The sequence below is a fragment of the Branchiostoma floridae genome, chromosome 8 (assembly GCF_000003815.2).
Source record: "Branchiostoma floridae strain S238N-H82 chromosome 8, Bfl_VNyyK, whole genome shotgun sequence".
Taxonomy (NCBI): domain Eukaryota; kingdom Metazoa; phylum Chordata; class Leptocardii; order Amphioxiformes; family Branchiostomatidae; genus Branchiostoma; species Branchiostoma floridae.
The window spans coordinates 3,811,641-3,824,210 of NC_049986.1; the positions used below are offsets into that span (position 1 = coordinate 3,811,641).

The 12,570-nt window shown below is 41.4% G+C and overlaps 1 protein-coding gene across 1 annotated transcript; it reads left to right on the top strand.

Annotated features, from left to right (window-relative positions):
• The first annotated feature begins 262 nt into the window (after nucleotides 1-262).
• On the top strand, nucleotides 263-11,081 carry LOC118421129 (UDP-glucuronosyltransferase 2C1-like). Its single transcript, XM_035828290.1, has 5 exons — nucleotides 263-1,038; nucleotides 3,021-3,287; nucleotides 5,759-5,978; nucleotides 7,598-7,805; nucleotides 9,780-11,081. Exons 1-5 carry the CDS (start codon nucleotides 388-390, stop codon nucleotides 10,060-10,062), a joined length of 1,629 nt encoding a protein of 542 aa, XP_035684183.1. The 5' UTR covers nucleotides 263-387; the 3' UTR covers nucleotides 10,063-11,081.
• Nucleotides 11,082-12,570: the final 1,489 nt, after the last annotated feature.

Genomic DNA, 12,570 nt, shown 5'->3' on the forward strand with positions numbered 1-12,570 from the left:
ATGAATGTAGTTGCCAGCTTAGCATGTGGTACTAGTGTACCACACTAGTATCATTTTTACTAGTTAATGAATGCCTTGAATGTAAGTTCATCTGTGACGGTAGTTAATGAATGCCTTGTTAGTTGTGATGCCACGTTTTGTAGCTTCAAATCTTGTTACGACGTGTATGGTGTCTATTTGAAAATTTCGCGCTTTCTCCTTATTTTTGAACTCTGCATAGGATATCATCCATACAATTTACTTGCTGTGGCCTTACGACGAGAATAAAGCTTAGTAGATTTCTTCCCACGGTTAAACAATCATTCGTGGGATAGTACTGACGAGAGCGGTCCTCGTCGACTCGACGGACGAACAATTGCAACATTACAGCCTACTGCACGCATAGACATGGAGGGGAGACCGAAGCTTCATTGTTCAATTCTTATTCTTGTTATCCTGTGTCTGATGCTCAACCGCAAGAGCAGTGCAGAGAAGGTTCTGATGGTACCCCGGCCCCAGTACGATAGCCACTGGATGGTAGAGGCGTCAATCGGGCAGGCATTGGTGGACAGAGGTCATACCGTCACCGTGGTTGTTGGGGAGGATATCGTGGCGAAACTACGAGCAGAGAGGCCTGACTTTACGTTTGAGACATTTCAAGACGATGGAGTCGGATCACACCTGCGGGAATTCCAGGACTACCTCTTTGGAAAGGCAGAAACATCCACTCTGTCCGCCTACGAGGAGGTTATGAGACTTATTAAACAAGCAAGCAAACAAACCGAAAAAACGTGGGACTGGAAATATTGCGAGCATCTGTTGGGGGAGGATGAAAAGGATAGTGACCTTATGGGGCGATTGAAGACAGCGCAATACGGTGTTGTTATTTCTGACTCTCTTTTAAGATGTGGCCATATAGTGGCAGCAAACCTTGGGATTCCCAACGTCGTAAACAGTCCCGGTGGCGGTAAGTTTATCGACAACTGGCTACTGGTGTACCGTTACCTTTGGCATACGTATCGACAGAAGAATCACCATTTACTGACCAAACAAGAGTTCGTAGACCTCAGGCCTGCATGAAATGTATTGGGTTTCTGTAGACCTATTGTGTATTTTTGCCTTTTTGTCTGTGGTACGTGGTTGGAAAAATGAGCTTTTTACTGTGTTGGTTGTGCACCATGCAAAAGTCTGACTCTGAAATTCCATTTTCTGAATTTGTAAGTTTGGACAGGGATGAACATTACTTATTTTGGATTTCTTAAGTAACTATGTAACCAACCACAGTACTTTGAAGTTGTTGAGACGCTACCTTTTTTTGTCTCAGATGGCCCATGCACATGTAGTTAGTCTGTCACATGATATACTAATATCTTCCTATTTCAATGTACTGACCTAATGCAGCTGCTAAGTCTCCTTGGTTTGTGTTCTTCCAATGATATTCATTAAAGATTTATTTCTGGAGTGTTATTCACTTGACATCGGAATGTTACTCGCATAATTTGACCAATGATACTTTTATCTGTAGTTCCATAGACATTAGACAACATGAATAGTGGTAGCCCCCATGCAGCAGCAACAGTTAGTCCCCAGGGTGGTATGATATTTTCATTCAATCCATCCAACCCAAACCTAAATCTCCTGTAGTATCTAAGCCAAATTTAACAGCATAATTTACTATGAAAAATGTCCTTGTCAATCCCATTTATAGATGGCAAGCTGCTGGCAATGGAAGCTTTGAAAAGTTCAGAAGCTGTTGTAGTCAAAGCAAACACCCAGCAAACATCCCCGCAAACCAATGAGCAGTTGCTTAGAAGGGGAATTTCATCATATATTTGCCGCGACAAAATGCAACAAACGATACTGAATTTAAAACAGAACAAAGCTAAGCCTCCACCACTTAACCCTGCCTGTACCATAGATTAAGCAGGCCCAAAAACCAAGCGAATATGACTAGCCCAAAACAACAAATTACCTGTATACAGTATGGAAATGGCATTACCAAAGAAACAAAAAGAAACACAGGACAAATCATACACATACCTTTCTCTTATGCCCACAATCTATACAGTTCTCCTCCACATTAGAAAATTGCATCTTCTTCTGTTTAAGTTCAAGTTCAACCATGATTGCCAACAGGGTAAAAGAACTTGTACCGGAACTTAAAACTCAGTACTATACAGCTCTAGAAACACCACAAAGAGTAATAAGCAAACTCCAATTATACCTGACCAACAGATATATAATCTTGTACACTCCCGTCATCTGGCAAACTGTCAGTGCCACTAAGTAACCTGATACATTGAAGGTGGCCCAGGCCAGATGATGGTTCTACACCCAACCATAATCTGTTTTTAAAACCAAGCAGATATTGGGAGGATGCCCCAACCACACTAAAACAGGGTGAACCTATACAGTATCAAGTTCAAGCACTAGGAGGCCCAAAATCAAACCTGACCACCAGGACACCACAAACAACTCACATACCAAATGGCAACACAATGGCACCTTGCGTTCCGGAGATACAGCGCACGCCCCGTGCCCGCACAAAAGGTAACCTAAAATGTCAAGTTCAAGCACCAAGGGCGCCAAAATCAAAACTGAGCATTATTCAGCCACCGCCGACACATGTGCCAAATATCATCGCGCCAGCACCAGCCGTTCAGAAGATATAACTCCGGAAACACCCCTCCCGGACACAAAATTCGACCTGCCGGGTCAAGTTCAAACGCGACAAGGCCCAAAGTCAATCCTAGGCAACAGGCAACAACCCCCCACCCATGCACCAAAAATCGTCACAATCGCGCGTATCGTTCCGGACACACAGCGCCAAAAGTGCCCCAAAAACACAAAAAATGCCACCTTCAATGTCAAGGTCAAGCGCCAGGAGGCCCAAAATCACACCTGAGTGTCAGGCTACCACCCCCAACCCACGTACCAAAAATCGTCGTGCTCGCACCATCCGTTCACGAGATACAGCGCCCTACATCCCCGGCTACCGAAAAGTTCCCACCAGCATCAAAACCATACCTGCATACATGCAGGTAATGACGTTTTTGCAAAGAGTGGAGAATGCTTGCTTTTATTTTGGTTCTGCAACCATCTTTAAAAGCTGGTCTTTCTCTACCGAATATGATGACCTGGTCCATAAGTATGTAAGTGAGAAAGAGACTATTCATAGTCTTCGGTCACACACGGACTTGTGGCTGTATAATACCGACACGGTTCTGGGTTTCTCCGGTCCCTCCATGCCCAACATGGTCCAAGTTGGCGGGCTGATGGCAGACCGCCCCGTCGTCCCTCTCTCCGTGGTAAGTGTTCTTTTACTATCTCCATGAAAAATTGAGAAATTGTTTTGGTTGTGTCTTTCTGTATGTGTGTGTGTGTGTGTGCGTGCGCGCGCGTGTGTGTGTTTTCGGTCTCCGTCGACCTTGTTCACAGAATGACCCTTTTTCATCTCCAGCAGTGACGTCAGGAACACACCACTTTTGCAGGAGGGGGTCATAAGTATCAGAAAGTATATGTCGCCCCTTGTCTTTGCTGTTGAGTCTTCCCTTTTTGTATCTTTTGACGTGGAAGTGAGGAAATGTCCAAAGCAGATTTTACAAATGACATCAGCGCTCGCACCAATTTTTCAAAAAGATTTTTTTTACCATGTAATGGTGGCCAACACACCGAAGTGAAACAATATAGCTTTGAAAAAAGGTGGCCAGGGGCGAAGATGGAATTTAAAATCGGTTGAGGCCCTCCACTTCTTAGTACTATAACTCTTGAACGACGTGTCGTACGGCCACCAAGTTTTATATATATATGGTATCTGACAAGTATATGATGTTTGACGTTACGATAACGTAATATGACGTAATCATGACGTCATCAATTTGATTGTATTGGCCGGACCCATACAAAAAGGTTATTCTCAGAAAACTTCAAGTTTTGCTCCAAAAGTGTTACAGTAAGTGCAGATAACTCAATGATTATGTTTGTTACGACTTGTGTTGCCTATAGCAACATCACTGACGTCAAAATGACGTCATAAAATGACGTCATGCACATCTAAGATACCAGTTGGGCTCCACCATATTACATCCACCACCTTGAATATTTCAAAATACTTTTTTGGCAACAAATAATGACAAAAGGCAATGAAAATAGACTAAATTCATTCATTCAGATGAATTTGGATGACAAAATACAAGTACTTACAGATTTAAGGGATAATTAGCTTCTTATTCTTGATCTGGCCATACGGTCCACCATCTTGGATTTGGGGCTGATGACGTCATCAAATTAGCATATTTTATGCATATATAATTAGGAAAGATATGCTAAATAACTAAAATAAAAAGATTTTTGTAACAAAATAGCAGTAATATAGCAAATAAACGTGAAAAATACATTGTTAGAACCGAAATTAGCGATTTTTGACAAAACTGCTTGTCAACAAACGGCAACACGAAAAAATGGAAAATTTGTTAAACTTCATAAAATTGTTGCTTACAACATTTTAGGAAAACTCACCAAATTTGGTGGCGCTAGCGTAAGCCGTTCTGGCGTTATGGTCTCAGAACACAGTTTTTCGCCTATGGGGATTGACATGGTTTAAAGGACCCCAAAGTCAAGTGGTTCGACGACTCAAAACACATAGTAGGGTGCAGATACAATCTACAAGAATTTAGTTTTTTCGAAGTTGAGGCTACAAGCTACAAAATATCTGAAAATGAGCATAGATTTGACGGCTCGTTTTTCTATACCAGACACTTTGATTTAACCCCAGCGGAGGTCATGGAACTGCGGCGAACAGGAAGTGCCGGTAAGATATCAAGGCGGAAATTCCCGCCGGCCGAAAAAGCAACGTAATCCAACTTATACAGTATGAACACCGATGTATTCCTCTACTATTCACCACAGATTCCACCTCGCTGTCGTGCACGGAAGAATAAATACGGCCTTTTCAATTACTGCGATGCACTATTTTAACCCGAACTACTTTTGGGGACGGGGGTCGCGGATAAATACTGTGTTCTGAGACCTTATAGGACAACAAAGTTGGCGCAGGCCCCCCCCCCCCCGTCTGAATAGGCTTAAAGAACCCCCACACGTGAGATGGTGCGGTGTGATATGGTGCAAATTCTTCCGTCTAGAATTGGTGATTCTCCACAAATCACCCGGACTCCAGGAAGAATAGTGATATATCAGTCACTAATGGAGATCTGTATATCCAAACCAAACCAAATTATTCACATAGTAAGTTTTTTTTTTGGGGGGGGGGGGGGGGCCCAACCAGGAGTACTTACTTCTAAGGTTTCTCTGTCTATCAGAGGAAAACAGAAGAGCACAGTGGATTAAGGAGGCAGTCTGGATAAAAAAATCAGCTCCAGTTATAAACAGAGACGAGAGGGATACAAGCTGAGCCACGTTTGGGACGTCATTCTTACTGCTACAATGCCACCTACATCGGCCATAAGTAGCAGCAAGAAGTAGTTTCCGGTCACGCTACCCTGATTTTGGTGTCTGGTAGACATCGAAACGTTGAAAGTAATTACTCCCTGGTTGTGCCTGAAGAACCCTACTATATGAATATAGTTCTTGCTTTGAAACGTTTTCATCTAAACACCACGATCTCGAGCACCCATTTCGCAACATTCAAAAACGAACGACCAAAAAAAAAAACGAACGCCCTGTCTAGCGTAAAGCCCAGGGCTTTGTTTCTGCAAAAAGAACCCTAAGCCGGTGGATGATGTTCTGGTCAAGCCTTGTTGAGTGTAATTTATTTCTTTAGGACATGGAGGATTTTATGCAGTCATCAGGAGACGACGGAGTAATCGTTGTCAGCTTCGGGTCGATGGTCCATACGATGTCGACGGAAAGGAAAGAAATGTTCGCGGCAGTCTTCGCGCAGCTCCGACAGAAGGTGGTGTGGCGGTACGCGGGAGAGAAGCCGGTCGGTCTGGGTAACAACACCAAGCTGATGTCCTGGCTGCCTCAGAAAGACTTACTGGGTGGGTGAAGAAAACAAATCCAATTTTTATATTTCAATGAATTTGTTGGTGTTTCGTCTTCTTCTTCTGTAAAATCTTCAAATAGATCAATCTCTTTGATTTCTGAGCCAAATGACTCGGAGTTTAGTACAAGGGTAAAGTGGGTCAATATGTGAGGTTTTTAGGCCATTTATAGCCCAAAAATGTATAACTTTCCGTGCACCCCCTGTACCCTGGTGTTACAACCAAAGGACAGTCTTAAATTTGGTATAGAGGTACAGTATATATTTATTCATATAAAATATTTTGTAAAAGTCACTTCAAAATGGTTTATTTGGGAGGGTGGTGTATCAGTGAAAGGTTTTTTTTAATCAGTTTAGGATAGGGTTGATGATTCAAAACTCTATTTGTTGAAAGGAAGAATTCTTGGACTGGTCCATTGCAGCTTTTTTCACATGGGTTGAGGTGGAATAGACCTTTTTGCATGTGGGTCATTGTTCACAGTATTTTAGCCTATTTTCGAATTGTAGCAGGAAAATGTAAGAAACATTTCTTGCAAGACAGCCAAAAACAAGGTTTTGGTCTATTTTTAGGCCTGTGCTTACCCCAAATTTGAAGTGGTCAGTCCCTAAATTGACGTCATGACAAACCAAGATGGCGGCATATTTGAGAGCTGCGATAAGTTTCGATGGTCGGCATTTTTTTTTAATTAGACATTCGTACACTTGAGATAGCGGGCTTGTCGTTTATGCATGTGGCCCAGATAGTATCAAATGTACAAGATAATAGTATATATGAAAAATATATGAAATAAAACAGCAAGAAAAAGGAAGTTTAATATCTTATGTTACTTCAGAAGAATACGATCCCAAATGTAACCGACAATTGTGTGGACTTTCTGGTTCTGAAGACACACTGTTACTCTTCCTTCTTCAGGAGTTCCATCATAATTGACGCAAAAGTTTTAAGATGAAAGTGTCCCAGCAAAATACATATCCCTTCCTCAAAATATAATCTAGTGGACAAGTTAATGTAGAAATAAGCCAACAACAAGGTTAGTATTAAGTGTTAATGACCCGCCCCGAGGTGTATATGGTGACATAACGCCTGGTCCTTTGCTATAACCACTGAATAAAACCACCGAGTGAGCGAAGCGGGCGAGGTTTTATGATGTGGTTGCATTTTGGAAGCAAAATTTCCACAGACAATATTTGAAACATTGCAGTCTTGGCATGTCAAACCTTTTCAAACTTTTACAGTACTAGTATACTGTATTTATGATAATTCCTCCCTGCGGGGTCTGATCTTTCCGTTCTGTGTTATTCTGATTGGTTACTTTCCTGTCCATCGCTCCTCCTGACTGGTTAAGGAGTTAAACATAATAAACACCGGTGTTGATTTTGTTTAAACATCTGGCTGGCCGGAATCTATGTGATACGGCGTCATAACCAACATGGAATGGGGCCTTCTGACTGGTCCACGGCGCCTGGCTATATGATAACACTGTGGTATAGACATAATTAGGACTAATGTTTTCGTATGTGACCTAATTTGCAAGTAAAGCCTGCTGTAACAGCTGTTCAACCTCAACAATGATTTTTTTACACGATTGATATTTTATTATTGTCCTTGTCTTGCAGCTCATCCCAAGACCAGAGCCTTCGTCACTCACGTAGGGAAGAACGGTATGTACGAGGCCCTGTACCACGGCGTGCCCATGGTTTGTTTCCCGTTGTTCGGAAACGCCGCCCGGGTTGTGGACAGGGGACTAGGAGTGAGTTTGGACTTCAGGACGGTCACCTCGGACCAGTTGTACCATGCTCTACTTCGTGTTCTCACAAACAACAGGTATCGTTAAGTCGTATGTCTTATGTAGATGTTTATGTAGTATGTGTAGTAAGGCAAATCAGTTTACTGGTCTATTAATTGAAACGATAATTAGAACTCTTAATAACTACTATTCAATTATTTTGCTGTGCCATTGTCAAATTGTGAGTGGCCTTGAAATTAAAATGCAGGCACGCTCCTACACAGCGCCTTGTAATTAATCCACGCCCGGGAACCGTGGTGGTATCCCTGGGCATAGCTGGGCGCATTGGCGAAGCTTTTGTGCCCTGGGAAAGAGAACGTCTTTCCGCGCAAAGCATGCTGGGGGAAGGGATATTACCCTGGGAAGGAGATTTCTGGAGAAGGCCAACCTCCCTGCCGTGCCAAACTCCCTTCCGTGACTAACTATCCTCCCAGCAATGTAGAGGGGTAATGTTTACGCCCTCACGGCGCCATCAAATCAGGTACATTCTAAAGCTCCCTTTATATTAAAGTACCGCCATTGTAGCAACATTTTGATCCCTAAAATAGTTAACTTGCGTCTCGTCTTGTTTTGGCCCCGATAAACTGAACATAGTGGCGCGCACACACAACTTACGATTTACTATAAAGGTAGATGAGACCAAGGTTGAGACACACACAGCACAAAATAAAATGACAACTGTGTATTTCGTAGACTTTATTTTGTTCGGCTGGAGGAGAATTGTGACAATCTAAACCTATGTCTTCTTCAGGGCGCTGGGTACGAGCGTGAAAATGTAGGCACGTTTGTTTTAAGACTCTCTTTGTTACCCTGTAACTCTACGACAGAGTATTGTAGTTGTCAGAGGTGATAACAGCTCGCATCTGTATCTCTGTTCCCTTTGTCGCATTCGTATCTAATTTGGCATGTCGTCTGCACGTAGCCTGGAATCCAGCCGTGTTGTGCTCTGGTCGCTCTGCTTCCTGCCAACACGTCTGGCCTTCGTTTAGGATTGGAACAATCGGCCCTTACGTCACTAATGAGTCGAAAGTAGTGTTCCGTTCGATTACAAACTGTAAACATGATTGTTTGTGTTCGATTTCCACCTAGGTGGTGGTAACAGCCAATCAGAAATCGCGCACATAAAGTGTGCGAATATTGAAATGCCGATCGTTCGAATGGTAACGAAGGCCAGTCGTATTGGCAGGAAGCGTACCTCAGGGGAGCGACCAAAGCACAATACGGCTGGATTGCAGGCTAGTCTGCACGTAGCTTTGCGTGATGATGCACGTTGTTTTTTCACGATAGCTGTTTGTATTATAAATGTGATAATTTCAAAAATCCTTCCCAGTGTTTCGGTACAAGTCTGCGTTATCTTCGTGCCTTGTGGTAATTAGATACTGCCAAGCAGATGTTGCTAGATTTTCTCTGATCATTCGAGTCGTGTTGTCAGCTGTTTTCAGGATTACAAGCATATGCGTTGGCGGTAATCAATCGAAATTGGATCATACGTAGACAGATTTGATTGTCAAACATAATTGTCAAATATGATTGTGAAACATTTGTTCTTAAAAATGTGGTTTAACAGATGATGGTTTATCATTAATGGTGTATAAGTCCCATGGTAGCTGCCATATTAGTTAGATGGGTTAGTGTTCGCTTATTATCATCAGGTTTACTGGAACTTAACAGAGGAACAGCAAGGACTGAATGTCGGACACAGAATAGATACAATTGATTTTTATGAATGATGACTTCACTTTTGCCTTGTCGTCTCTGCTGCTATCTAATAAATGTTATAAAATAACGTCATTACTAAAGTTGTGCAAAATTTATAACTCAAAATATGTGGCTAGTTAATATGCTGTTGATAGATTAACGAATAAACACACCAAAAACAACACCTCCTTAATTGGCTATGATAATAACCAGTACACATATGATAAAGAATTTGGTAATAATATTTGAAGCTCGTATTGTTATCGTGTCTTATCTGTTGTCTTATTTGTTGTCAAATGCTATCTCTCCCTTAGTTACCATGAGACGGCAGCCCGCCTGTCCCGTCTGCACCGTGACCAGCCCCAGTCACCCATGGAGCGGGCCGTCTGGTGGATAGAACACGTCATCAAACATGGCGGACTGCCCCATCTCCGCGCACGCGCCGTGGAGCTGCCGTGGTACCAGTACTACCTGCTGGACGTGGCTGCGTTCCTGTTGGGCATCTGTTCAGCTGTTCTGGGGACCCTGTGGTACAGCTGTTCATTCGTCTGTAGGAAGGTTTGCTGTAAAAGGGGTGGCAAACTTAAGTCACAATAGAAGGTTTCGGTAACATACGCTTTATCGACCTTAACACTAAAGGACATGATTGTTATTTGTATTTTGTTTTTAGCATTAAACACATACCCCTACGAATTGTAAGTGTTTCACCATTATCTTAAGTCACTGAATCACATGATGCATCAATGTATATTCCTGAAATGAAGGAGCTATATGTATGCTCTTTTTATCTTTAACAAACATTTCTATGTTTTCTGTAGTATTTCCTAGTGTTTCTTTGTGGCTAATTAGCTTTAAGAAAGAATTGATGACTAACATTTTTCTATGTAATGAAGCAAGGAAGAAATTACTGTTTTTTTGGACACCAAACATTCTTTGTTGGTACTGCAGCGGAGGTTTTGAGGCCAATCTGTGGCTTTTGGAGACCGTGGCCAGGGCTACACCCTGCGGGCACAGATGTAAATGTCACATTTCTATGTCTAAATAATACTATTCTAGATACCAGAAGTAGATTTGACTATATCTTTACCACCGACAGTCATCATAATGCTAAGATAGGTAAAAACATAAAACATTGAACAGATAGTGACACGTTTAGCACCACCTGACTGCATAGAGGTTTTTCCTTATTATCCTATCTTGTCTCATTAGTAGAATCTTATCATCCCATAGCTATACTGTTTAATTAGTAGAATTGTAAGATATATTCTGTATTCGTTCTCTTTTTGTAGTTTATAGTAGCAAAAGTAGCTGTAACTACTTTTTGTCGTGTCAATAAAGCTAAGCCTTGTACTATCACCCTACTATATTATGTTCAACCGGTTTCCCTGTTATATTATATGCACTGGTGCAAACTTTTCCTGCCAGGTAATCTTAGTGCTGCTGATGGAGAATGATGGATGTCACTGGAAACGTCATAAAGTTATCCCCCAATATTATCCATTTTTTGAGAGATTTAATTGCTTTAGGCCATGAAAAAAATGTGTTTCTTAGTTCAGTCTTATGTATTAGACTTTGGTTAAAAATTGAGTGATACAACAAAATAAAACTTAAATGCATGAAGACACTTTTAATTCCAATGTAAAACTTGTATAATGGTTACACTTAAGTCTCTGGTTATGATCGTTTATTAGGTAGGATAAACAGTTTTTACTTGTTCTTGAAATGGTTGAACTGTAATTTCCAACACGAACATTGGACTCGCCCAAATTTTCGACTGCACAGCATTAGTCTTTGTCAGGGAATTAACAATCCACTGCTGGGATTAAAGAATCCATCTACATCAGAGCTTTATAACCATCTCTGAATAGAGACGGTGGGCGCCATAGACTTCCTGCAACCTATAACCCAATGCTCACTGAGTCACGTGTTCTATTTGCATAACGTGACGTCACGACAGCAGTGGATTGTTCATTTCATGACAGAGACTTGTGCTGTGCAGTCGAAAATTTTCCAGTATTTGTGTTGGAAAGTACAGCTCAACCATTTCAAGAACGACTTTTACCAACACAGATGAACTTTCAAGTTAAGGTTTTACTTGAATAGGAAACAGGCTGAATAAGAAATCTATTTGGAAACTTCGTGACTCCTTGTCTTACTGAGGGATGACTCAGCCAGCTTTCATTATTCCGTCAATTAACTGAACTGAACACTGTGCGAAAGGGTGTGATTTCCGGACAAAGTCGGAGTTGACATATTTTTGGACATGCTAGATATTCGGACTGTGTCCGGGCACGATGTTCAATATTTCCCATATCTGGAAATATCATGAGTCAGGAATTGTCTTGTTATGTATCCGGACAAATTAAGACTTTCCTGTTTTTCAAGATACGCGCCATTGACGTCTCTTGCCTCCGAATACGTGATATGTTCTACATTCTTTACATATCCAAGGTCCATATATTTCGATAAGGAATACCCGGACAAATTAGGAGTTTGCACGAAGCATGATGTGCATTATTTCTGGGCCATTGTCAGATGACATTTTCAATTCATTATGTCTCAGAATATCATTCATGAAATGTTTCAGCACATAGAATTTCCCGTTCTTCCGAATACGTGTCAGGGACGTTTCATGTTTTCGAATTCATACTATTTTCTTTTCTTTCCATTTACGAGACATATCCACGACAGATATTCCATGGATTAGTTTTAAGACAGATTCGAAGTTAGCATATTCTGACCATTACCGATAAAGTTATTCTATACGTGAATTGTGAATCGGTGATTGTTTTATTGCGCATCTGAACAAATAAGACTGCAATTTTTTACCGAAATTTTCGCTCCTTCCGAATTCATATTCCGTTCCATTTACGACAGATGTCCAAAACAGAAACATTCCAGAGATCAGTTTTCGGACAACTTAATGGTTAACAAATTACTTTTCTTGTCATACATGAATCTGAGATTGTTTTGTTGGGTATCCTAAAAAGGTTTCCTATCTTGTCAAATACACGTCATTAACGTTTTTGCTTCTGTATATGTGTTTTTATTCTACAACTAGTATGCCCGATGTTCATGTATTTTTACTCTTTAATTTTCTGGTAT